This window comes from Neofelis nebulosa, chromosome 6 (assembly GCF_028018385.1).
Source record: "Neofelis nebulosa isolate mNeoNeb1 chromosome 6, mNeoNeb1.pri, whole genome shotgun sequence".
Lineage (NCBI taxonomy): Eukaryota > Metazoa > Chordata > Mammalia > Carnivora > Felidae > Neofelis > Neofelis nebulosa.
In genome coordinates, this window is record NC_080787.1 from 40,096,296 (window position 1) to 40,123,741 (window position 27,446).

General features: G+C 50.8%; 1 protein-coding gene and 1 pseudogene across 2 annotated transcripts in view; one reads left to right on the plus strand and one right to left on the minus strand.

Annotated features, from left to right (window-relative positions):
- The first annotated feature begins 5,707 nt into the window (after window positions 1-5,707).
- LOC131514150 (large ribosomal subunit protein eL21-like) lies at window positions 5,708-12,201 on the plus strand (annotated as a pseudogene).
- A 4,545-nt stretch (window positions 12,202-16,746) lies between these two features.
- Window positions 16,747-27,446, minus strand: part of BTBD9 (BTB domain containing 9) — a 417,943-nt gene continuing 407,243 nt past the window's right edge. For both annotated transcript variants that reach the window (XM_058733797.1, XM_058733798.1), the window contains exon 11: window positions 16,747-20,497. In XM_058733797.1, coding sequence (XP_058589780.1) covers window positions 20,300-20,497 — 198 coding nt within the window. In that variant the 3' untranslated portion in view covers window positions 16,747-20,299. The remainder of the gene's footprint in view (window positions 20,498-27,446) is intronic.

Here is a 27,446-nt window from a genome sequence, read left to right on the forward strand (position 1 = left end):
CCGGGCTTTCTCATAATCACACCTTGGGACAAGTTACCCCTGTTCTTTGAGCACCCTCTGTGTGCTGGGGGTTAATTCTAGCCAGGCCTGCCTGGCTTACATGGATCTCTGGTGTGCTGTCCCAGTGACCCATAACTTGAATCACCTGGCACATTCCCGGAACTTCACATTTCCCTTGACTTGCATCCTGTTCCCCAGGTTTACATGTCGGGGTGTTTCTGATCAGTCACTGGAGGGACTTTGAAATGGATATAGCAAGCCAGGAGCAAGAGGTTGGGGAGACTGGTGGGCTTTGGCAAAGAACATACAAAATAAAACTGATGGCTCACCCTTAGGATGTGCGAGAGGGGGCCTGGCTGGGAAGGGGCACGTAGCCGCCAGGCTCACGTGTAGCCACTGGGCTTTAGGGGCTGGTCTCATGGGTTTGGGCAATTAAGCTGTTGGCAAGTGGCAAGTGAGATGCTCCCCAGACTGGGGTCTCTGGTTTCACGCGTGTGGGTAATAGGTTTGTGCATGACCCCTTGTTAGGTACTTGGGAGGCCAGGCTGGCTGGTCCAGTGGTTCCTAGGACTCCATCCCTACCTCACCATCTCCAGGCAGCCCTGTTCTGATCTCCCAGGGCTGGGAAGGGCTTGAGCTGTTGTGGGGAGGAGTGTGGATTTGTTGGGGGGCAGGGCGGGGGCCAGGGCTTTGGAAGGTTTGGGAGCAGGCAGGCCACAGGGTCAGATGTCAGAATCAGCTGACCCCCAGGTTAGGGGGACCCGTGGTCTTTGGCCCACCAGGCAGCAGAAGGAGGTCGGGGGCAGAGGGTCCCAGATTAGGAGGGGAGGGATCTGCTCCATGTGACACAGTGACCAAAAGGAAAGGGGATGTCACCAGGACACAGGTCCCAAAGGCAGAAGCTTGTGTACACCTTGTGAGCCCCATCGGGGGCCCTTCCAGCTCGGAGCCCTGGCTGTGGGGACCCTCATTCAACCCTTGGAATGTGCTTGGCACCAATTCCAGGTACTGGTGACCAAAAATAGTGCCTACTTTGGCTGTGGGGATGGGACAAAAGAACAGGATAAATGTATGCTACAAAATGGGGAAGGTGGCTAAGAAGCACAGGGCCTGTGGGCTTTTCTCTGAGATGGGGACCATCAAGGATTTGAGCCACAGGGGACACAGTCTCCCTGCCTGTGTGCAAGGGAGGAAGCGGAAGGCCAGGGAGGCTGCTTGATATCAGGCAGTGGATGGTGGTGGCACAGAACTCGGGGCGAGAAGTCAGATTGTGAACTTGGGTTGAAAGTAGTGAAAACAGGAGATGCCAACAGATGGGCTGTGGGTGAGAAACAGGAGGACCTCATGGCTCTGGCCAGAATGAAGGGCCAGAGGTGCCATTAATGAAGGACTCTGGTGGGAACACGGTCAGGTGGACACCACAGACTGGACGTCCGGGTGGAAATGTGGAGGGGACACCCGGTACACAGCTGCGGGCTCAGTAGAGACATCCTGACTAGAGATGAGCATTTGTAAGTCCTCGGCACACAGCCAGTACTTCAGGTCCCAGCCTGGTCACTGAGGGAGGAAAGGAGGTAGACTGAGGCTGTGCCAGGAACATTGTGGTATTGCAAGGTCCTGGGAGATGAGAAGAAGTTGCCAGCAGAAGGAGGAGACCCAGAGAGAGGGGAATCATGATGAATTTCAAAGAGAAGGGAGTCCATGGGGGTGTTGCCTGGGCACCCAGCAGCCAGAGACCTGCCATTGGGGAAAAAAGCTGGAAAGCCCCGCTAGGGTTTTGCTGCACTGACAGCAGAGAAGGGAGCAGTAATGGAGTGGGTGTGGAGGCAGGAGAGAAGTACTGTTTATGCTGAGGGAATGATCCATCAGAGCAGGAGAGGTAAGGGGTGTAGGACGGAGGGGTAAAGTCAAGAGTGGTGCCTGCACAGGTGGGCAGGTGGAAGCTGTCTGTTCTGTTTGCTCATGCAAGTGGGAAGCAGGGTCATCAGGTGCAGGGAGGTTGGATAAGGAGCAGGAAAGGTTTGATGGAGATGTTAAAGGTGGACTTCTACTGAAATGAAGTTTTAGCTCTAGGCCCCTCACTCACCAAGACCCCTTCTAAGTCCTGGTGGCCGGCCTTGGCAGTGAATCTGCCTCTGCCCACGGTTTTATAAAATTTGCAAGGGTGAGATTCTGTAGCTGCAGTTGGTTAAAGCTGGTCTCTCTCCACTCCAACTTTCTCTTCTGTTATTGGGTGGTGCTGAGGTGATGTGGGCATTTTGGGGATTTGACCAAGGTGAAGTCGAGTTGGGGACATATTTGGAGTGGTAGGACGTATTTGTGTGGTTTGCTGTCACTTCGATGTTTACTGGGTTATTGATGGCCTTCCTGGGGAGAAAGGATGGCTTTCAGAAGGACACTTTGCTGTCGGCCATGCTGATCACCACGCTGACTAGAAGGAGGGGAGGCACAGAAGGGAGACAAGATTTGGAATGTTTGGGAGGCTCCTGGATGGCTCAGTCGGTTAAGCGTCCAACTCTTAATTTCGGCTCGGGTCATGATCTCATGGTTTGTGAGTTTGAGCCCTTTGTCGAGCTCTGCGTGGAAGGTATGGAGCATGCTTGGGATTCTCTCTCTCTACCCCTCTCCCACTCGCACACACGCTCGCACCCTCTCTCTCTCTCTCAAAATAAATAAACTTAAAAAAAAAAATGTTTGGAGCCAGAGGCTAGTCTGTGGAAAATTCTTCCAGTCATTGGATGTGTAAACTTACAAGCACAAGACTTGATTCTCATCCATGCCTGCTCAAGATGGAAATCTCCTCTTGTTAGCATGCTGGGCTGTGCGGCACATACAACTGTAAGTGCATGTGCCTTGTGCAGTGCAAAGCGTGTTAAAGATTAGCCTAGGAATTCCCGACATGCCCTGGAATCCTACACCTCACACGTGGAAGAAACCTAATGGTGGTTTCCTCACATTTGACAAAAGTTCCCAAAACTTATGTCCGTGCCATTGTGAGTTGTGAAGAGGAAAGAAATGTGAAGTATCAGTAATTCAAAGTTTGACCAAGGGATGGAAGATTGAGGAATCTCTTTGCTCTTGAATGGCATCAGGAAATCATGCAAAGGGTGATCCGACAGCACAGAGCCCAAGCCTTATAGACGCGCAGCACAGCCACTGAAACCATTGTGTTGGTTTTCTAGAATTCTTGATGTCTGGGTATGTGTCAACTTTGAAAAATGGGTGATTCGCTGTGATTTCTAATTCTTCATCTTTGAGCCTGACTTTATAATCATATTCTTTATTCTTTTTCCTAAAGAGGGCTCCATAAAGGCTGGGAGAGAGTTGAAGGCATGAAATGGTGGCTTAGTTCCCAGCAAGACCTGAGGGGCCCCACAGCCCTTCCCCTGTGTCACAGGCCCAGATGAGCTTGGGTCTGAATGTAAGTCGGCTAAATAGTTAAGCACTCGCTTGGGTCAGCCGACAGACTCTCCTGATGAGGAAGCAGTGTGCTGGTGTGAGCACCTTGTCATCCCACAGGCTGGCACTTTGAGTAGCACTGGATGAGAAATGTCATGAAGATACCAAGGAGCCCTTCCCCTTGAACATGTGCTGGCTGTGGAGACTTGCTTTTCTGATGACTAGCGTATGGCAGGAGTGATGCTTCCTGGCTCCAGGCTAGATCTAAAAGGCATAGGATAAGACTTCCACTGGGCTCTCTCTCACACATGTGCCTTGGGAGCCCAGGGCTGATAAGTGAGTCACATCCTCTGGGACAGTGATGATCAAAAAATGGAAAATAAGTGTTTGCAAGCATGTGGGGAAATGGGGACTTTCATCCATTGATGGTAGGAGTGTACAATAATATGGCCATTGTAGAAAACTGGTGGTTCCTCAAAAAGTTAAACTGAAATTACCATATGCCAGCAATTCCACTCCTTGGAATCCACTCCAAAGACTTGGAAGCAGGGACTCCAGCATGTGTGTGCACACATGTTCACGACAGCTCTATTCACAATAGCCGAAAGGTAGAGACACAGCCCAGGTATTCACTAGAAGACGAACAGGAAAACAAAAGGTGGTATAGCCATACAATTCGGCCACAAGAAGAAATCAAATACACATGCTACAATGTGGACAAACCTTGAAAACATTATGCTAAGTACAACAAGCCAGTCACAAAAGATCACACGTTACATGATTCTGTTTAGGTAAAATGTCAGAATGGGCAAATTCATAGAGACTGAAAGCAGGTGGGTGGTTACTAGGGGTTGGGGGGAGAGGAGAATGGGCACTTAATGGGTATGGGTTTCCTTTTGGGGTAATAAAAATGTTCTGGACTTAGCAGTGCTGTTTGTACAACATTGCAAATATACTAAATGCTACTGAATTGTTCATTTAAAATGGTGGGTTTTATGTTATGTGAATCTCACCGCAATTAAAAAAAAAGCCTGGCTGCCCCAAAGCCGGTGTACTGGAGAGACCATGTGGAGAGCCCAGGATGAGAGAGGGAAGTCCAGGAGCCCAGCTGTCTGAGTCCCCAGGGCACTTGTCAGATACGTGGGGAATGAGCAAGTCTTCAGATGAGCTGGTCCAGCCTTTCTGTCTGACCCAAATGATACCAAGGGGAACAGAGATGGCTGTCTCCACTGAGCCCTTAGCAAACTGGAGATTTGTGATCAAAATAAGTGTTTTAGGCCACTAGGTCCTGGGAGGGTTGGTCTGCAGTAATGTGAGCTGAGCAGGTGATGTCTGACAATTGCAGGGAGTCCCCAGCCCCCTGGGCATCACAATGGCAAGTGGGTTCAGCCAGCCAGGTTCTTGGAGGGTGGCACTGGGGATCAGAGGTGGTAGTGCCAAGCAAGGACAGCGGAGCACTGTGGACCAGACAGCTGGTGGGGGGGTTAGATGAGGGGTGAGGGCACCCCAGGGTGCCCAGGGTAACCAGGAACAAGTGTGTGGTGGCAGCCGTCACGATGGACTCAAGCAGGTGCTGATGAAGCAGTGGATTCTGGCACCTTCACTGAGCTCCTCAACAGTGACCAACCATCCCCTCCCAAGTTTGCCTGATCAGCCCCAGTGGCGGGGGGGTAGCCCTGACCCCAGGAGGCAGGACACAGATCTTGTCCAGCTGGGCCTCTCCCAAGTGCCTCTCTGCCAAGGGACCCCCCCCCTCTGGCCTGCTCCTTTGCTGGGGAATGTGGAAGATTTCTCCATCCTGGACACTCCCCTGGGGGCTCACAGAAGTCCTTGAGAATAATCTGTGGAGCTTTTACAAAAATTTCCATGCCCAAATCCATCCAAGACCAGGTCAACCAGAATGTGTCAGGTAAGCATGGCCATAGATGTTTGTTGAAAGCTCCCGAGGCCGTTCTGGGGTGCAGTTAGATTGAGGCCGCTGCTCAAACGCAGCAGCATCCTGCCCCATTCTTTTTTTTTTTTTCCAATATATGAAATTTATTGTCAAATTGGTTTCCATACAACACCCAGTGCTCATCCCAAAAGGTGCCCTCCTCAATACCCATCACCCACCCTCCCCTCCCTCCCACCCCCCATCAACCCTCAGTTTGTTCTCAGTTTTTAAGAGTCTCTTATGCTTTGGCTCTCTCCCACTCTAACCTCTTTTTTTTTTTTTTTCCCTTCCCCTCCTCCATGGGTTTCTGTTAAGTTTCTCAGGATCCACATAAGAGTGAAAACATATGCTATCTGTCTCTGTATGGCTTATTTCACTTAGCATCACACTCTCCAGTTCCATCCATGTTGCTACAAAGGGCCATATTTCGTTCTTTCTCATTGCCATGTAGTACTCCATTGTGTATATAAACCACAATTTCTTTATCCATTCATCAGTTGATGGACATTTAGGCTCTTTCCATAATTTGGCTATTGTTGAGAGTGCTGCTATAAACATTGGGGTACAAGTGCCCCTATGCATCAGCACTCCTGTATCCCTTGGGTAAATTCCTAGCAGTGCTATTGCTGGGTCATAGGGTAGGTCTATTTTTAATTTTCTGAGGAACCTCCACACTGCTTTCCAGAGTGGCTGCACCAATTTGCATTCCCACCAACAGTGCAAGAGGGTCCCCGTTTCTCCACATCCTCGCCAGCATCTATAGTCTCCTGATTTGTTCATTTTGGCCACTCTGACTGGCGTGAGGTGATATCTAAGTGTGGTTTTGATTTGTATTTCCCTGATAAGGAGCGACATTGAGCATCTTTTCATGTGCCTGTTGGCCATCTGGATGTCTTCTTTAGAGAAGTGTCTATTCATGTTTTCTGCCCATTTCTTCACTGGGTTATTTGTTTTTCGGGTGTGGAGTTTGGTGAGCTCTTTATAGATTTTGGATACTAGCCCTTTGTCCGATATGTCATTTGCAAATATCTTTTCCCATTCCGTTGGTTGCCTTTTAGTTTTGTTGGTTGTTTCCTTTGCTGTCATCCTGCCCCATTCTAAGAGGGCACAGAGAGTGAGTGTATTTGTAACCATCAAAACACTAATTCTCAAAGTGGTGTACCCCAGCTAACAACTCATTAGAAAGGTACTGGGGTGGGGACACCTGCCTGGCAGTAGGTGGAGTGTGCGACTTGATCTTGAGGCAGTGAGTTTGAGCCCCATGTTGGATGTAGAGACTACTTAAAAATAAAATCTAAAAAAAAAAAAAAAAAAAGTACTGGGTGGATTTCTTCAAAAATGTCTTCCCATTTTTTCCCCTTTAAACTTTGGAGCCTGTAGAAGATAAGCAACAGCATGTGACACAGGACATCGGACTCTGCCCCAAACAGCAGTGTGCTTTTCTTCCGTGGGCATCTGTTGGGTTCTAAACAGATCACCCATGAGCTCCTCCTCCTCAGGGGTGTGGGCAGGACCAGGGGCAAACCGTTAACCTTGAGCAGCCATGTGGGGAAACCCCAGCAGGTGAGCCAATGGCACCAGGGTTTTAGGCTGTTGGGGTGGCACACCCTAGCTGGGGTGGGCCCTTTGATGGAAACAGAAGGACACATCTTAACAATGCTGCAGATGCCAACCAGGCCCAGGAGACAGCACTCACTGGTTAGGTGCCCCAGATCCCGCGGGGCAGGGATGACACAGACTCAGGAGGGACGTGGTGGCCTGGCTACTCCTGACAGCTGGGCTGACTGGAACCAGGCATTGACTTACCTCTGCTGCACCTGATGATGCCTTGAGGCCATGGGAAGAGCACCCAGAAGCCCCCCAGCCTACCCGGCAGTGGATCACTGGTGTGGAAATGCAGGATGCAAGACCGCTGCTGCTCCCTGTAAACCTGACCAGGTGGAAGGCCTGAACATGGAGGAGCCAGGGCCCCCGGACAAAGGAATTTGTCATCTTGGAGCCTGTTGTGACCAGGAAAGGTCCTGCCCAGCATTAACCAAGGATCAAAGCCAAACAGGTTTAAAAAGCAAGAGGAAAGTGATTTCATGGCCAGAGAATATTACTGGGAAGAGTTTACAAAGAATGTGACATTAAATTGTGTTGGAATCCCACTAAGGAAAAAAAGAGCCAGGGCCTCTGTGGAACCATGCCGTCTCCAAGTCTGGAGCATCGTAGACCAACATGTGTCTCCTGTTCTCACCAGAGGCCCCGCCCAGGTAGGGTCTGTTACCCTATCCCCCCAAAACCCCTATGTTCCCATCAGGTTCTCCTGCTTGGCTTTCCCCTTGTGGCTGTCCAAGGTCAACGTTTGCCCCCGGCCCTGCCTACCAACCCCCAGAGGATCACACCCCTGAGGAGGAGGTGCTCAAGATGTTCTGGGCTCAAGTTTCCAAAGGGCACCAAGAGGCGTCTCCAAGGAGAGCATCAGATCGGGGAGCTGAGGCCTGGGGACTATGTGCCTATGAAGTACAGCTCAGAACTATGTCTAGAGCAAGAGAAATGCAGACCAGGCCACCGCGTTAGGCCAACAGGTAATCACAACAGCTGGCATCTATGACACACCTACTTGGAGCCAGGTGCTGTCCCAGGAGACTGTCACACACTGATGTCACCCTCCCCAGTTGTATGGAATGTCACTCTTGGCTGGCAGAGGCGAGGTGACGGCGATTGTCTGCCTAAGTTCCTGGCTGCTTCTCTCCAGAACAACAGCAGCTGCTGGACACTGGTTGGGGCCCCAGCAGGAGGACCCAGCACATCCCCTTCTGTCCCCATGCTTTATGCAGAAGGTGCCAGCAGAGCCATAACCACTTGAAGACTCGCTGTGTGTGTCATTCTGAATGCCCTCCGTTTGTGGTGTATCTTGTTCTGTGTGTCAAGGTCAAATCAAGCTCATGGTTTTAGGCAATCCCTCTGTTGATCTTTCACCATTTCCTGAGTTTCTCAAATCTCCTCCTGGTTTTCCACTCTGGTTATTTTTATTTTCAAACTCTGTATCTTTTTGGTCATTGCTTGTGATTTAGAGGAAGGGGGAGGCAGTGTGTGCTCATTTTACCTTATTGCACACGCTAAATTTTAGTCAAGACAGCCAGATTGTACTCCAAATAGCAGTCTGCCATCTTGAATTCAAAGTCCAGGATCTTTAAAATTTAAATAGATGAGACCTGTAGAATATACTGGAAGCTTTGCAGTCCCAGACAGGTGAAGGGACAGAAAATGTGTAGCCACTTCAAAAGGGTTCATCCTAACAAGCCCTGGGCAAGTGTGTCCTGGGTGCAGATATTGTAAGATAACCATTGGTCACTGGTGGAAAAATATTGTCAGTGGAAGAAGAACTAAGACTGTCAGAGGCAGGCAAATGCTGTGCTTGAAGTCTGATGCCAGTCCTTAGTGAAATGAAGGAAGAGTGTATTAGGTAAACATTGAGAAAGGAAAGTGGGGACCCCAGGTGCCCACACATGAGTTCATAGCCTCAGGCACTGTCTCAGAAGTGGTCAGTTCCAGAAAAGAAGCCCAGAGAACCAGATACCATCAGAATCGGGCACCCCACCCCCAAATTCCATCAGTCCTCAGCCCTCTTCTTTTCTTGAACCCTCAGGGGATTTGACACACCGATCTGCCCTCACTTGGGCTATCACCACCAGGTGTTCAGACACAGGGTCTCCTGGTCCCTCAGCACCTTTGCTGCTCCTTCTCACCTCCTCAGGCTCTATCCACTGGGAGCTCTAGGGCTCAGCTCAGGACCCATCTCTTCCCTGCTTGGTGATCTCCTCCCAGTTACCTGAACACTGGTGGTGACACCTTTCTCCCCAGCTGACACCTCAGCCCTTGGCTCGGGGCTCAGGTTCCCAGGGGCTCGCACATCTAGTTCAGTGTTCCTCCAGGCCAGGGTGGGTTGTCAGCACTGTAGCAATGGATGCTTGAGAATGCAGATCCTTGGGCCATGACAGCCCTGGAGTCCAGACCTGTAGGTCGCAGGTGTGGTCGTGGACACGTTATCAAGTTCCCGGGGGATTGATCTGTGCTGTGGTCTGAGGACTGCTTCTAGTACTCATCTCAAACTTCTAGGAAAAAACCCGACTCTCTTTCCTGGTACAACCATGACAGACTTTCCACACCACTCTCAGAGAAAACAGAAACCCAGCACCCTGAGCTAAACTGAAATTAACAGAGCCATCCTGACATGCTCTGGTTCCCATAACAATACAGTCTTGAATATTTCCTGCAAACCAATACTGAGTTAAAGCAGTATTATCCCTAACTTCTGCTGAGCTGATGTACCAAGGTAAATTGTGACCTTGAGGACTAGGGATAAGTGAGAAGTAGCTCCTTTTCCATCACAGACAGATGAGTATGAACTTGAGCACCTTGTAAAGTTTGTATGGTTTTCCTTAAACGCGTGTTGGGTTTGTGTTTGTTGAGCAGGTCCTTGAGAAGTTCAGCTTCCTTGCCTTCTCTCTGGACAAACCCAGCATGTCCCAAGCAGGCTCCCCCCATCCCTGGTTCTGTGAAGGCCACCCCACTTGGAGTCTACCTTGACTCTGTGGCGTCTCTCACCGCACCCACCTACAAATCCTGTCACCCTGCCTGCCCCAGCCCCTGAAGCTCAGCGAGCCCAAAAAGCACCCCCTCTCCCCAGATTTCTACAACAGCCCTCACCCCTACTGCTCTGTCCCTTATCCCTACAAGAATTCTCCAATCAGGAAGCCAGTGAGCCTGTTAAAGTGTGAGTCAGACCAGGGCCCTCCTCTGCTCACAAACTTCCACCGGCTCCACAACTTAGAGAAGAACCCAATGTTCTCTAAGGATCCCGGGGCCCTCCCCTGCCCACTGGACCTGTCACACTGGGCCTCACGTCCCACCCCTGCCTCTCACTAGTCCCCACCACACCAACCATGCTGCAAGGCAGGGCCCTCCCTTTTGCTCTCTCTTCTCCTGGAAAGAACCCCCCCACACACACACACTTCCCTGGGCCTCAGTCTTTGTCCCTTGTCCCCAGGGCTTTGAAAGCTTCTCTGGTTTCTACCTGGGCAACCACTTCTAGCCCTCTCCTTCACATGAGTACACAGGCGTGAGCCACATTTACACTCGTGTATGTTGTCTCTTGTCTGTCACCTTCCTCTGGAATGTAAGTGCCATGAAGGCAGGCCATTGGCCTGTTTTGTCCTCTTTGATCGTTGCTACATACCCAGCACTTAGAAAATGACCTGAGCTGCCTTTCAGCTGGAACCGCCATCTTCCAGTAATTCACCAAAATGACCAACACAAAGGGAAAGAGGAGAGGTACTCGCTATATGTTCTCTAGGCCTTTTAGAAAACATGGAGTTGTTCCTTTAGGAACATACACGCGAATCTACAAGAAAGGTGATATTGTGGACATCAAGGGAATGGGCACTGTTCAAAAAGGAATGCCCCACAAATGTTACCCAGGCAAAACTGGAAGAGTCTGCAATGTTACCCAGCATGCTGTTGGCATTATTGTAAACAAACAAGGGCAAGATTCTTGCCAAGAGAATTCATGTATATGTTGAGCACGTTAAGCAAAGAGCTGAGACAGCTTCCTGAAGCACGTGAAGGAAAATGATCAGAAAAAGAAGGAAGCCAAGGAGAAAGGTACTTGGGTTCAACTGAAGCACCAGCCTGCGCCACCCAGAGAAGCACACTTTGTGAGAACCAGTGGAAAGGAGCCTGAGCTGGGAACCCATTCCCTATGAATTCATAGCATGATAAATGTAAAAAAAAAATAATAATAAAAGACTTTTCAAGACTGTAAAAATGTTTCTTTTAATTGAGTACCAGCTTGGTATCTTCTCCCCCGAAGAAGTATTTAAAGCAAACTTTAACTGTGTCCAAATTCATTGGGTGATGGCTTTATTCAAATTTTGTGGGTTTTGAGGCACCTGGATGACTCAGTTAAGCATCTGACTTTGGCTCAGGTCATGATCTTGCAGTCCATGAGTTTGAGCCCCGAGTCAGGCTCTGTGCTGACAGCTCAGAGCCTGGAGCCTGCTTTGGATTCTGTGTCTCCCTCTGTCTCTGCCCTCCCCTGCTCGTGCTCTGTCACTGTCTCAAAAATAAACGTTAAAAAAAATATGTGGTGGGGGTTTTTTTGCTGAAAGATGTGAAGTGGTTTATTGTACAATATACTCAATTTATTAGGAACTGCCAGATAGTACTTACAAAATATTTAATCGTAGTTTGAAAATAGTCCCTCTAAATCACTAAGAAAAAAGAATTTTAAAAAACGGATGAAAGTTTATCTGTTGCGATTGCATTTAAGCATGGAAAGTTGAGTACTTGTAATTGTATCAGGTCTTTTTTTCTTTTTTTAACATTTATTTTTGAGAGACAGAGACAGAGCATGAGTGGGGAAGGGGCAGAGAGAGGAGGAGACACATTATCCGAAGCAGGCTCCAGGCTCTGAGCTGTCAGCACAGAGCCCGATGTGCGGCTCGGGGCTCGAAGTCACAAACTGTGAGATCATGACCTGAGCGGAAGTCAGATGCTCAGTTGACTGAGCCACCCAGGCAGCCCTGTATCAGGTCTTAAATAGCTATGTTTTAAGGATAAAGAACTTCCTTTTGAAGCCTATTACTTAAAAAGATTGTTTAAGCACTCTGGTTCCTACTAAATTGTTTTCCCTGTCATTTCCTGTTAAGTGTTTTTCTATATGGTGTTAGGAAAAATTTATTTATTGGAAATGCTCTTTGTTGGCCTAGGTCCTTTGCACTTGCCTTTGCCGGAGACTACCTACACTTTCTAAAGTTGGTGAATTTCTGATTGTCCTTTGTTCACCTTGCATGTCATAAGTGAACCTTCCCTGATGCATTTTTTTTTTTTAACGTTTATTCATTTTTGAGACAGAGCATGAATGGGGGAAGGTCAGAGAGAGAGGGACACACAGACTCTGAAACGGGCTCCAGGCTCTGAGCCGTCAGCACAGAGCAGGATGCGGGGCTCGAACTCACGGACCTCGAGATCATGACCTGAGCCGAAGTCGGATGCCCAACTGACTGAGCCACCCAAGTGCCCCTCCCTGATGCATTTTAAGGAGAGAAATGAAACTGTTTGGAATCAAAGGAGAAAGTCTGGTTTGGGATGATAGAATTAAATCCCTTATATCTGTTACCACGGGAAAAAACAAAAAAACAAAAACGACTTGAGCTTGGTGGTGTTCACAGGCTGAGGGGACTGGGGGAGCAGCTGCTTGGTGAACCCCAATGCTCTCTGGGGGGGTTTGTCTTGTTCAGTACATCAAGGGATTGTTGGAAATGCTATCAGTGCTAGACGATCAAAAACTAGGAGGGTTCACTCACATGATGGTGCCTAAATCAAGTTTAAAAATGGTCTTGACAGTAAGTTCCAGTGCTCAGCTAAAACCACTGGATGGAAGTTGGCAAAGACAAATGTCAAGTCCTGAGTTTAGGTTCAGAAAAGAAACTACGTTAGCAGTAGCACAGCTGCCCGATTCAAGTGAAAAGGGCTCAGTGTGAGCCCAAGGTGAGACGTGGCCAAGTGCAGGCTTGCGTTCTGCACGTGGAGTCAGGACTCCGCCTCCACGCATGGAGTCAGGGCCCACTGCCTCCTGTGGAGTTAGGTCCTCTGGCGCTTGGAGTCACACCCCCGCCCCAGCGTGTGGAGTCTAGGCCCCGCCCCCTGGCACCTGGAGTGAGGGCCCCGCCCTCTGGCGCTTGGCGTCAGGGCTCCCAGGTGCATGGAGTCTTAGCCCTGCCTCCGCACGTGGAGTCTCGAGTCTCGCCCGGTCCCCACGCATGGAGTCTAGGCCCCGCCCCCAGGCGCGTGGAGTTAGGCCAGGCAGGCAGCAACGGAGCTGCAGGAACGTCACCCTCACTTGCAGGCGTCATGCGGGGGCCACATGCAAGGACAAGGCGCTGAGTGAGAGGGAGCTGAGGGTCGAGACACCCACAGGGGAGCACCTGTGAGTCGGTCGTACAGGAGAAGAGAGAAAAGGATGGCAGCCGGACTGACCAGGGCCGCAGAAACGACGAGGGAACCGGGCCTGGGCTCAAGGTGATGGAATTTTCTCTCCACCAGAACTGGCATGGAACAGGCACTGCAGGGGCTGAGAGGGCTCACAGGGGCCTGGAAAGGGTTTCCCGGGCCGTCCCTGCTCAGAGAAAGCTCCAGGGAGTGTGGTCACAGGGCGAGTCCTGGAACTGCATGTAGGGGCCCCACCCAAGCGGACAGCGCCGACTCGGTTGACTCCGGAGATGTCTGTCCCCTCCCTCCCAGAGGCATGGAAAACAAGGGGGGGGCCCTGGGGCTGGCAGAGGCGCTGAGGGGAGAGGGACGAGGGAAGACAGACACAGGCAGCCGTCACTTTATTTTTAAGAGGAAACGCACAGCAGCAGGCTCACAGACAGGACCTTACAGGTGTTTTGAACTCATACATTTGGTATATTGGCTAACTTAGGTTGCTCTGCAAAATGAGGAAGAGGCTGCATCCTGTTCACAAATTAATGCTTATTCTAAACAGCAACCTGCCCTTTGGGCTTTTTTAGAACTTTGGACGGAGCTCCTGGAGTCCTCCATAGATGGCTGAGAAGGGCTGTTCCCACCCCGGGTCCAGCATGAGCCCCCCACATCCCGGAGGCCTGGGAAGGGGGGTGGGGGCAGCGCCCACCAACCTCTGCAGCCCAGAAACCCGAAGCGGGTGGAGGGTCATGGTGTCTGGTAAATTCAGGGTATACACAAGTTTGGCAAGAGTAGCTCAGAGGTCAAGCCGCATGCCAGCCCCGGAACATCACCCTCTCCACAGTCCCCTGGAAGCTGAGCCCCAGGCCCACCGCACCTCTGGCCTTTCCAGGTGCTGGGCTGGGGTGGCCTCAGGACCTTAGTTTCGGGGGAGGTTTCTGTTCCTCAGAGTGGGCACTGCCTCCCAGAAGGTCACTCTGGAAGGGAGCCCCGAGAGCTGAGCTGCCCTCCAGGGGAGTGAGTCCAGGAGAGGCGGCGCCCCAGGGCTGTGGTCAGTAGGCTCTGTGCCCTGCTGTCCTTGCCTATAAGCTTCTCAGATCTCACGGTCAGTGCGTGGCACCGTGGATGGGGGTGTGGGCTGCTGAAAGCGAGACCCGACTGCTTGGGACAGGTCTCGGAGGGAGCACCATCAGGCCCCAGTGGAAGGAGATGTGGATGGGGACTAACACTGACCCCGGGGCTGGAAGCAGCCATGGGAGGACCAGCCTGCCCCTGCCCCCTGGACAGCAAGCAGAGGCCACCGACCCCAGCGATGTGTGTGTCCGTCTGGGTCAGGTGCCCTGTCTTGGGCCACAAACCCCAGGGCTGATGTGACAGGATGGGACTATTTGGTGATGGATGGGTGGACAGAAGCGTTGCCAGTGTTCCCAGGGCACCCATGGAAACCCAAGCCCCAGAGCCCAGATCCCTATCCTAAAAGCCTCTCAGACCTGCTGTTCGGGGTAGTGCTACCCCACCCTCATTCTGTACAGAGCTGAGGCCTCCCTCCCACCTCTAGATGGGATGGAACCGCTCTCCACAGGTTCTCAAAGTTGGCATTCTTCAGCTGTCCCAGCCCAGTGACAGCCAGTGACAGCTGAGCAGGAGACAAAAGCGGAGACAGGTGTAGGCTGCTGCCTCCTCTGCCTCCCCCCTCTCAGGGCTATAAATACTCAGGATGCAAATGGTAAATGCTCTAGATGTTCATTATAAATTATAGGTGGATGATTGTGAATCTTTAGGCCATGAGGCCCCTTGGGGGAATATTTCAGTTCTTTTAAAAAAAAAAAAAAGAAGAAACTAACCTGATGTCCAGGAGGGCCCCTTCATAGCCTGGCTTCTGTCTGGGAGAGGCCAGGGTATGGGGAAGGATGACTGGGGGTGGGGCAGGGGGCACTACCACCCCTCAGTGAGTCAATCACAGAGGACACGAATGACCTGGCTCAGGTCAAGGGTGACTCTGAGCCAGATGAAAGGGAGGGCACCTTTGTCCCTACTGTTAGGTTGGAATGTTATTCCATGAGCATTGTTACTTTACTGATATATTTTTTGTAATTAGAGCACGGGAGCTGAGAGAGGGTGGAGGGAGAGAAAATCCCAAGCAGGCTCCATGCTCTGCGCAGAGGCGGATGCTCAACCCACTGAGCCACCCGGGTGCCCCTTTAATGTTTTTTAACCATTTAAGAGACCAGTGATATTCAAAAAGTGTGTGTTGTTGGGGTGGGCGGGGGAGCTCTTCTATACTTGTTCCACACTCCTGCCACGGAGACAGGTTCTGCCTGCATCCTTCCGGCAGGAAGTCCTGCCTAAGGGATGTGGGGGTATGTGGTGGGGGAGCTCACAGTCATCTAAACAGACCCTGTCTGCAGAGGCAGGAGGCACAGGGCCCTGCCAGCCAGTCTGATGGAAACCAGCAGAATCACCATGTCCTTTCCCACGACACTGCACAGGGGTCAGGCCGAGGCATATGGGAAGCTGGTCCTATACTCCAACCCAACCCTTCTCCATGTATGCTCTCCTACCACTGGGGCTTCTAGAATCCTGTTCAGTAATTGGGGGTGACCAGTCACCTTCCAGGAGGAGAAAGAGTCCCAGTTGTCCTGCATGGTGTGTAAACCATTCCCTTCTCCTTTTCCAGAAACTCCTGAGCAAACACCAGGCACTGGGATGACTTCTAATTTAATATTATAATAATAAAACCCACGGTGGTACAGAACCATGAGCTGCATTTTAAATTCCTAGGGCCACTAATGAGCACTGAACTCCTGCTGGAGCTGTTGTCAGGACAAACACACAGAATCGATGGCTGTGGCCGCAAAAATAAATGGAGCATGGCCTACGCCCACCACAGCCATCACCAGCGACGGCCACCCTGACCTCGCAGCATCCAGAGGAACCGACCACCTGCACAGAAGGCAGGATTAAAAGGTAACACCAAAATGCAAACGCTAATGAGGAGAAACTCCTGGAAGGAGAAGTTTAATTTTCTTTTCCTCTTTTCACACCGTTCTTCCCTGTCCAAAGGGAGGTTCTTGATTGAAGCCTGCGGTGGGGCATGTATGCTCCCTCTATTACCCAGTGGCCCTGGCACACACCATGCTCTCCTTTTTATTGCAGATGATACCTTGTTTTCTTTTCCAAGTCTCTATCTAGAAAGAATAAGTGATTACAATTTTGTTATCTTCTAAAAAAAAAAAAAAAGGTGAAGTTGATGGTTCAGATCCATCTGCACAGCGATTTGACAATTGGGGTGACAGTATAACTACAGAGCAATTTTTTGCACAATTGAGAACTCTTTTTTTTTTTTTTTTTTGGCCAAGGAATCAGTCTAACAAACACATCCCACTCTTGCTGAAAATAATTTCTTTTTCCAACTCTTCTAGGAATAAAACACTTTTAATGTATGTCAGGAATCGACACTTCATTTAATAAGATTTAAAAAGTGATAATTTAAAGAGCAATTGAGAAGAGTCCCGCATTCATCACGGCTCATGGTTCTAACTAAAATGAGAAGAAGAAAACCAGAAAAAGCACTGAGACCATGAGAAAACAAGCATCTGTGTCTGGGTGGGTGTGTGCACGTGTCCTACTATTACAGCTGGTTCGGGTCCCAAGTGCTCGGCAGCAACCTCACCTTTCAGACCGCCTTGACCAGGCCGCCAGCCCCACTGGGACACGCCCCGCCTGGCCTGCTGTCACCCCGGCTGGCCCTCCCAGGAGCCACCAGAAGGTGAAGGCCATCCCCTGCCAAAGCCCCAGTGCGGTTTGTTTTTTACTCTCCTGAAAAACATGATCTAAAATGATGAGCAGGGGGTTCTGGCAGTGTTCTGTTTCCTGACTTGGGCAGTGGTTGCACAGTTTCTAACTGAGAAGCATCCCAGTAAAGGGCCAGGGGCCACAAGCACCCCTCTGTCTGTCTCCCCTGGGGGCCAGGCCTCACCAGGCCTCTCCTCAAACCAAACACCACCAGGGCTGCATCCTCATAGGGGTGGGGGAGCCACAGCCCCTCATTGGCCCCGGCCCCCTCATCGCTGGGCCGTTTCCCTCCTCACACTTCACGGCGGAGTTAGCCTCCACCGCCTGTTGGGTTGAGGACTCTGTGGGCATCTGGGAATCCTTCCAGCTGTGTGCCAGGCTGTCTTATCTGCTCTCCCGTTCAGCTCCCTTAGTCTGTTTAAGCTTCGGGCCATTTTGGTCTAGTTGGCTGCAGGGAGAAGTCCTCCGCAGGGCCAGCCAGGGCCCTGAATGCCAGTCAACTGAGGACCTCTTCTTGGCTGCCCACTCACCCCTCATTCCCCGGAGATCTGTGCTTCACCCGGCATCTGTCTGGTGCCACACACCTCCACCGGGCTCTGCAGGCCCCATCCAGAAGGCCCTGGCCCAGCCAGCAGAAGGAGCCCCTCCCTGCTCCCGGATCAGAAGGCCCATCATGGGAGATGGAGCCCACTGGCCTGGTAACGGGAGGTAGACCAGAGCAGCTTCTGAGCTCTGTCGGTGTCTGCCTGGGGTCCCGAGAAGGCTTCCTTGCAGGCAAGGCCTCCAGTCAGCACCGGGAGACGGCATGGCCAGCTGATGGCTTGCGGAGATGCCTTCAGAACCACCCCACCCCTCCCGCCCACTGTTGTGTGTGATCGGCATGGCTTCATCTTCCCCTTCTTCCCTTACTGGATCAAAGTCCGTTCTCTCAAGACCTCATAGCGACGTGTGGAAGGTGGGAACACCGATGGAAATCTGTGGGAGAGAGGAGGAGACAGCAAGCCGCTGGCTGGGCAAGGCCCAGATGTGGGTCTGGTGCTAAAGCCTTATGGTCTGTGCCTTTTTGGACGGGACGGTGAGCTGCCAGACCAGCTTGGTTACCTGTGCCTGGGATGGCGACATGTACCTCGTGGGGCAGTGGGGCTGCACGGTCTGGACGTAGAGGGTTGGAACCTTCCAGGTCCTCGCCAGCCCGCTCCCTTCTTCCCAGGTCAGCAGTGCCAGCCCCTGAGCCCAGGGACTCCTCTCTGGACAGGAGACTTCAAAGTTGAGAAGGAACCCTCTGAATGGATACTTTCCAAACATTGGAACTCAGCCCTTGCTGACTTATGGGGCTCCTCTGTTCTCGCTGGGCAGGACTGCACTGCTGAAGGAAGTGCCGAGTGGACAGGAATTCTCCAGGCTAACTGGCAACCACGTGCTGAATGCTGACAAAGGCAGCGGCCAAGTCACAGAGGGCAGCCACCCACGGCAAGCAGGAGGCACTGCCATCTGTTCCAGGAGCCTCCCTCCCCTCGCGAGCTGCCTGGCACCCCTCAGGGGTGCCGTTCACCCCACACAGTGGGGAAGGGGTCACATGCATGGGCTGAGGGCAGAGGGGGACCTGGAGCCCCCTGTGGCACAAGCAGGGACGCTGGCCCCATGGTTTCTCCTTCCTGCCAACGTTCAAACAGAAAGCCCACCTAACTTAACTGTTTAATCATGCGGTTTGATGACCCCCTGTTCCCATGTCAATAGATCACTCAAAACGAAGGTATACTGGGGAAAGCATTTAGTTAGTTGGGCCAGTGGTTCTGTGTACGCCCACAACCGATATCTTTCAGACACCAGAGAAGAGCCCCCATGAAAGCCCATCTTCCTCCAAGTGGGGTCACAGGGTGTGCAGAGGACCTGGGTGTGCATCTGGGGGACCAGAGGGCCACGGTGCCCAGCCTGACCGAGCTTCCCGTGGAGTTGAGTGTGACAGAGCCCTCGGGTGAGCTCCGGAGAGGAGTGAAAATCAAAAGGCAGTCTGATCAAGTTCCACGGGGTAGTTAGTGCTAGACTGGAAATTACTAAGTGAGAGCCATGACAGAGCCAGATGAAGCGACGGCAGTCAGAGAAGATGGTCTCGAGGAGGATGAGGAGAAAAGCTTCTTAGAACGGCTTTTTCTTCCAATCCCCAGTTGAATCGTGTGGTCTGGGGGTGAAACACAGCAACCCCCGAACTGCAAAGGCCCAGTTTTGTGTTCCAGACACCGACGGGCAGGAGGGCTGCCCTCCCCCAGGCTCAGCTAACCTGTGGTGACTGGAGGGAGGGTTCCACCCAACTGGAAGCCGCTACAGACTTATATATATACATTTACATACGTGTGAACATTAAATTAGCGGGTGGCATAAGAACTAGTTCCTTGTCAGCCTCCCAAGCTTAGAGGCGAGGTACATTTCAGGAATGACAGGCGAGTCACTCAGGAACTCGAGTGACCATTAACTCCAGTGTCCTCGCACTGATTTGCTGTGTGTTTTCTTGAACTTCCTCAAAGGATTTTCCTGGTCAGACCGGGTGCCATGATGAGCCGAATCTCAGCCTCGTGCAGGCCGTGTGCACAGTATCTCTGCTCCACCCCAGGCTTAACCGTTCAAAACCAAGGAAAGAAAATTACAGCATCAAAAGGGATTAAAACAAGTGATTTGCTGTTTGAGCGTTTCAAAAAGAACTGGAACACCTATGATTCAGCAAATGGATGCTAACCAAGAAATAAAAAATCATTTAGTTGCCAGGGCGATGTGTTCCATGAAAGTAAACACTCTACGGAAACCCATTTCCTACAGGGAGCCTCCAGGTAATAAAGGCCTAACATATTCTCCTCCGCTTGAGTGCTGGCGGGCCATTTCTGTATTCTGACACGGGCCTGTCTACCGCTTCCTCCTGTCCCCTTTGCCCGGGTTAGATTAGAGAGGTAGGGTGTTAATGGTGGGCTTGATGAAGATTGAAGACCCATTTTCTCCCCCTGGAGACCAGCCTGATTTGAACAAATTGAGGAGAACAAAGCAGCCCCTTTCTGTCCTTGGGAGAAAGCCTGTTCTGTGTCCATTTTTGCAGCCAGGTCTGCTCCTCCCGGAGGGGGAGAGGGGCAGTCCACAGAGATCCCTCCTGGGAGGACACCGGTTCTTGCCGCTGCCCCTGGGGCCCACCCACATCACTCCACATCTGTGCCCCGGTTACTGGTGCTGCCGGTTGGGAGAGCGGGAGACGGAGCCTGGGCTGGAAGGCAGTGAGCTGCCACCGGGGGCCTGCAGGGCGTGGGGGTCGAGCGGCGGCCCCACCAGGCTGGGGTCTCCCGTCCCCGACTCCTCACTGTTGTCCTCCTTCTGGCTGCTCTGCTGCTCTGGACACTCAAAGTGGACACAGTGGAACACCTGCAGAGAGAGAGCAAAGGCCGGTGAGCGACGGCCATTGTCCAGCCTCCGGAGGCTGCCGACGTCCTGCCCGCCGCCCCTGCGCAGACCTGGGACAGTGACTAACAGGTGACACATGGTTCAGTCAGGTGGGGTGAAAAGTACATGGGCCGAGGGTCTAAAAGGTACAGCCAGCACGACATGGATTCCTATAGACTGTTCTCACCGGATGACTCCATTTTTGGTTACCTTCATCATATGAGCTCTTCTTTTTAAATTAATTAATCCTTGCATTTGGCAGCAGGGTTAAAAGTCAACAGGGGTTGACTGGTGACAGCGCAAAACTGTAGTAAAACCCCCTGCATTGTACACTATAAATGGGTGAGTTGTATGGCAAGTGAATTATATTTCAATAAAGTTGCCCTTAAAAATAAAAAGCCAGCAGGGTGTCACCCTGGGGGAGGAGCAGCTTATCTCCAAGGGTCCAAGTGAGTCCCTCCCTCTCATGCTCTTCCTGTGCCCTCAGGAAGGGAACAGCTCCTGACGTGTAATTATCTGCTGGGCAGCATTGCTGGGGAAGGGGCTTCACCCTGACGTGGTTTGGGCCAACCTAGAATGAACATCCTCACGTGGATTCTGGACTTCAAGCTGTTATTACAAAGCTGTAATCATCAAGGCAGTATGATACTGGCACAAAAACAGACACACACATCAACAGAACAGAATAGAGAACCCAGAAATGAACCCGCAGCTAGATGGTCAATTAATCTTTGATGAAGCAGGAAAGATCATCCAATAGAAAAAAGACAATCTCTTCAACAAATGGTGTTAGGAAAACTGGACAGTTGGGGCACTTAGGTGGCTCAGTTGGTTAAGCATCTGACTTCGCTCCGGTCATGATCTTGAGGTTTGTGAGTTTGAGCCCTGTGTCTGGCTCTGTACTGACAGCTCAGAGCCTGGAGCCTGGTTCGGATTCTGTGTCTCCCTCTCTCTTTGCTCCTCCCCGGTTCACTCTCGGTCTCTCTCTCAAAAATAAACATTAAAATAAAATTAAAAAAAAAAAAAAGGAAACTGGACAGCAACATGCAGAATGAGATTGGACCACTTTCTTACACCATACACAAAAAATTCAAAATGAATGAAAGACCTAAATGTGAGACCAGAAACCATCAAAATCCTAGAGGAGAACACAGGCAGCAATCTCTTTGACCTTGGCCACAGCAACTTCTTACTAGACACGTCGCCAGAGTCAAGGGAAACAAAAGTAAAAATGAACTATTGGGACGTCATCAAGATAAGAAGCCTCTGCACAGCAAAGGAAACAATCAACAGAACTAAAAGGCAGCCTATGGAATGGGAAAAGGTATTTGTAAATGACATATCAGATAAAGAGTTAGTATCAAATATCTATAAGGAACTTACCAAACAACACCCAAAAAACAAATAACCCAGTTTAAGAAATGGGCAGAAGACATAGATACTTTTCCAAAGAAGACATCCAGATGGCTAACAGACAAATGAAAAGATGCATCACCAGGGAAATACAAACCAAAACCACAATGAAATACCACCTCATATCTGTCAGAATGGCTAGAATCAACAACACAAGAAATAATAGGTGCTTGTGAGGATGAGAAAGGGGAACCCTCTTGCACTGTTGGTGGGAATGCAAACTGGTGTGGCCATTCTGAAGAACAGTATGGAGGTTCCTCAAAAAACTAAAAATAGAACTACCCTATGATCCAGCAATTGCAGTATTAGGTATTTACCCGAAGGATACAAAAATACAGATGCGAAGGGACATATGCACCCCAATGTTTATAGCAGTATTAACAATAGCCAAACTATGGAGAGAGCCCAAATGTCCACTGACTGATGAATGGATAAAGAAGGTGTGGTATATATACAATGGAATTTTATTCAGCCATCAAAAAGAATGAAATCTTGCCATTTGCAACGACATGGATGGAGTTGGAGTGTATTAGGCGAAGCAAAATAAGTCAATCAGAGAAAGATAAATACCATATGATTTCACTTATATGTGGAATTTAAGAAACAAAACAGATGAACACATGGGAAAGGGGGGAAAAAGAGGAGAGAGGGAAACAAATCACAAGAGACTCTTAACGATAGAGAACACACTGTGGGTTGATGGAGGGAGGGAGGTGGGGGTGGGCTAGATGGGTGACGGGTACTAAGGAGGGCACTTGTGATGAGCACTGGGTGTTGTAAGTGATGAATCACCTGAAACCAATATTTCATTGTATGTTAACTAAGATTTAGATTTTAAAAAAAAGGAAAAGAAACCCTCACATGGAAGAGCCAGCCACCCCCAGGAGCCAGGAAAAGCTTACTACCTGGAAGCATGACCGAGTTCTGTACTCAGTGTTGGGCCAACTATTATGTGAACAGGGCACAGCACAGAGCTCAGCAAATAAGGGGGAGGCATGGCCGACCCTGAGAATACACAGCATGGGGTGTGTGTGTGTTTGTGTGTGAGAGCCTAACATACCTGCTGTGAAACAGAAGGTGTGTGAGCTGGGGGTATAGTGATAGAGGACAGTCAGGAACTCTGTCAGAGATGGGCCTTTGGGGAAGCTGACCTACGCCCTCCCCTGCACACACGGAAGTTCCTTTCTTCACTAACAACCATATCCTTCTGGGGTTCTAGCCCCCTGGGGCCTGCCCTGAACTCTTGAAGGGGAGGAATCACATCCTCTGCAGTGGTGGTCTCTGGTGTGGGGTACACAGATTCACTTTCCAAGGAGCAAGCTGGCAGTTCTGAGGGAATCCGTTTCCAGGTCCTCAACATCTGTATTTTCCAACACTGTCTAAGAACATGACTGAATTCACAACACCCTTCCCCACCTCACAGAAGGAAAGCACAGCCCCCTCACCTGCCCTCAGCAAGGGGCCCTGACACCTCCTGGCCCCTCTGAGGGTGAAGATCCGCTCAAGTGTATTCGTGCCTCATGTAATTTCTTAAACGTAATTGGGATTTTTCCAGAACTAAAACATTTTCAAGATACACTGGCTAAGGCCCATGAGTAAAAGTTTTGCACAATGACTTTCGGATTTGGTATGCCTTATTTAATGAATTGGTTAAAATCATGTCACCAAATATTTATTCCTAGTAATTGGTCATCTTCCATCTTACAAAATGTTTATCTTTTAACCTCATATTTATAAAAATAATTGTATTTAAACTTAGTATCTCACTTCTCAACCTTAAATGTTCAAAGGATTACTTTTTTCCAAAGTTCTTTTATGGGATAAGTGAACAAAATGTTTGAAGGCCATGACTGCTGTACTTAGGAGACTCGAAGGGGAAAAAAAAAGTTAGGGAGGGTGGCAAACCATAAGCAACTCTTAAATACTGAGAATAAACTGAGAGTTGATGGGGGAGGGAGGGAGGGTAGGGTAGGTGATGGGCATTGAGGAGGGCACTGGTTGGGATGAGCACTGGGTGTTGTATGGAAACCAATTTGACAATAGATTTCATATTAAAAAAAAAAAAAAGCTAATAGGCATGGCTTGGAGGGAAGGAGAGGGCATTGGATTTAGAAGTGTTCCAGGCAAGGGGAATAACACAGGGGAGGAAAGGGCCCAGTGATGTCGGAGGAAAAGATCCGAGTCAGCAGGGCCGGCGAGGTCTCTGAGGCAGGAACACCCCACGACATGCTCATCCCATGTCCCACAGAGCTGGGCCTGTACATCAGATCCAACAACAAAGACTGACCTCAAAAGGACCCGTGCTGGTGATGCGCTACTGGGATATTTGAAAAGACTCATCTGGCAATGAGGGCAGGGTGGTCAGCTTGGGGCCCACATGCTGTCCTCAACAAGGGGTGAGAGCTTTGGGCGGGAGGTCAAAGAGGCCAAGGAGAGGAGTTACAGCCATGAGGTGATTAAAGAGAAACACACATTGATCTTGGTTACTTGTTAGAGGTGAAGTTCAGCAAAGTGGGACAAATCCAAGAGGGGTCCCAGACTTCTGAGATGAGCTGGCACAGGAGGCTGGAGCCCAGGCATCTGCTGGAGCCCAGGCAAGAGGGGCCGCACAGGCTCACTGGGGAAACTGAGAGGTGAGGAGGGCTCTGGCAGTGGTGGATCCCAGCGAGAGGCAGGGGGGTGACAGGAGGGAGGCAATAGGGGCAGATGAAGCCTCACCTGGAATGGGGTTTAGGGATGAGTCCCATTTTCTGAGGGGCCTGATGGCACAAGAGAGTCTTAAACAAACTGGTATGCTAGGCTAGGCTGGGCTGGGACAGGAACTGAGGCTGGGGGACCGATGGGCAGAAGCCCAGCCGCTAGACCCAAGCAGCCTGGACAAACACCTCATTCTCCCTCTCATCCCCAGGCTTCTGCTTAAAGAAGTAAGTGGTGAAATTTGTAAAGTTACCACTGAACTTGGCTGCAGATGCTGAGTGTGTAACTGCTTTGTAGTGATATTCGTGCAAAGGGCTGGTGGGAGCCTGGAGCCTGTGCAGACAGCGTGCGAGGCAGGCTGTGTGCCACAGGGGCATAGGGGCATGGCACACTCCCGGCCCTTCCCTGGTCACCCAGTGCTTCCTGGAGAACTGCAACCCCTGCTCCCTTGGATGGGGGTCCACCCCTTCTTTCCCAGGGCCTGCTGGCTGGAGAGGAGCCATTCAACTCTGGATCTGCCCATGTTTGGTGAGTCTGCTCCTGGATGAGGGTCCATCTGTAGTGGATATGGCACTGGTATCCTGGGAGTGGGCAGGATGTGGGGCAGGGCTGGTGGGCACCTGTTTCTCTCCCCAAGGGAGGAAGTGCAAGCAGAAGGTGGGGGGCGGGGGGTGGACGAGGAACCATCTCTCCTTTGTCCCGGGGGCTCTATGTCCTCCATGGCTCCAGTGTGTGCATGCACATGCATCGTGCACACATACACACATGTGCATGTACACACACACACACCCTTTTTACTGTAGAATCAAATTCACAGAAGGCAAATGCGATATCAACTATGAGATTATAAATTCTGTGCTTACCTTCCTGCATCACTATTTTCTCCACATTCCCACTTTAATTCATTTATCTACAGCTGTTTCAAATTTCACATCTCAAACTCTAACGTGAAGACTGAGGCCATATGTCTTCAGGTCTATCCTGTTCATTTTGGCAAAGCCGGTCTCCCTCAGAGCGAGCAGATTCCACTCCCTGAAGCTCAGGTGGCCCTGTCCTCACCATGGTGCTTCCTGGGGGCCTCACGGTGCCAGCTGCCCTCAGTACCCCCGTGCCTCCTTTCCTCTCTTTCCTTCCTCTGCCTGTTCTAGCACATCTCCCTGCTTGGGCCCATCTGCAGGTGCTTACTGGTCAAAAGTTCAATGGGAGAGCCTTTCATGGGGATTTTAAACTGTCTGGGCCATTGGCTCTGACCTGTACCATGCAGGGCAACTTTGAACAGCTTCCTGGTAGCAGCTATCCATCTATTCCCCTCCATCAATTTAACATTCTCACAGCTTTTCAAGTGACAAGACCATCTTTCGGTGGGTTAGCGACAGTCCTCTGGCTTTATTAACACTCCTCTTTCCAAGTAAGGAGGGGGTGGGGGGTTGGGAGGGAGGGGATGGTGCTGTTGGGCACAGCTCTGCTGCCTGGAGCCCCACCCCCCACCCCTGCCCCCTCTCCCAAGCCCCTCCCTGGAGCTTTTCCTAAGCCAGCACACATCCTGTTCTCTTTCTCAGTCCGACCGACTGGTCACACTCTGTCCCCAGAGCCCACATCTCCACCCTCTGAGAGGGAAATGTTCTGAACATGCTGTACTTACTGCACCTTCCCCTTTCCAACCCTGAGCCCTTTTCCTGTCCCATCGTGCTGTTATTTGTGTAATCCCATCGCCTGCGTTCTCAGCCCCGATCTCCAGAGTTTATCCCTCAGGCCCCTGAGCTGATGCTAATCCCTGCACTGACTGAGACTTATCCCCCTCCTTCTCCTCAGTGTCCTTAATTTCTGGGTGAGCTCTTGCCCCACAGGCCCTGCGAGGCTTTAGGCTCCCCTACCAAAGCCCGGCCCCCTCCTGCCTCTGTCTACCCACCTTGCAACCTTGCAACTCAAGGACCAAGGTGTGGCTGCCCTTTCTCCCAGGCAGCCCTTGCACAATGATAAACACATCAGTGCAAATTCTGGATTGAAAGATAAAATTTAAAAAACTCTCAGTGAGGCTGGGCGCTAACAGCTGGTCCTTCAGAACATGCCTCTCACCTCGGAAAGGGTCCACATCAGCGACACTACCATCTGCTCTGCTTGGTGCTGGTGAAGCCTGGGAAGACTGTATGTAGTGGGTGCCTAATGAATGCTTGCTGGCTTGCTTCTTGTTGCCCTCATTTCCACTGTCATTCCCGCTTCTAGCCTGCATTTCTTTCTTAACTTGGGTGATGCTGACTGCACAACCGTCTTTAGCCCATCTGACCCACCTGTTTTAAAATAATAGTGCAAACGGCTGTTATCCCCAACACACCTCACAATGCTGACAGCGAATCTCCACTGGCTGTTTTGTGTTCTGCTCTGGCTATTCCTCCCTGAGAAATCATAGTCGCTGCTCCCCTGCCACCAGTGGTCAGTCCTTCCACCTGAGGTAGGGCAGACCGGAGGCCGTGGAAATCCCAGCTGCCTGACTGTGTCCATGCGGCCCCGGGGTGGGCACACATGTGACCGGACCGGGGGATGGGGCCACACCTCCGAGCTGAGCTTCAGTTTGGGACTTGGAATCCTGAGTGTCGCTGAAGGACCAATTAACTTTAACATGGGTTCCTTGAGCATCTCCAGGGAGCCGAGCAGGCTCTGCCAGATTCAAAGGCAACACACAGGAAACAGTTAATTTTATTAAGTCACAAACTGGTGTAGTGAGGATTTTAAGTGGAAAAGGGGGTTTTACAAATGGAAAGGTGGGTAAGTCTTACCCAGTGACTGGAGTCACTGAAGAGGTAAAACGTGCAGTGGGAATCAG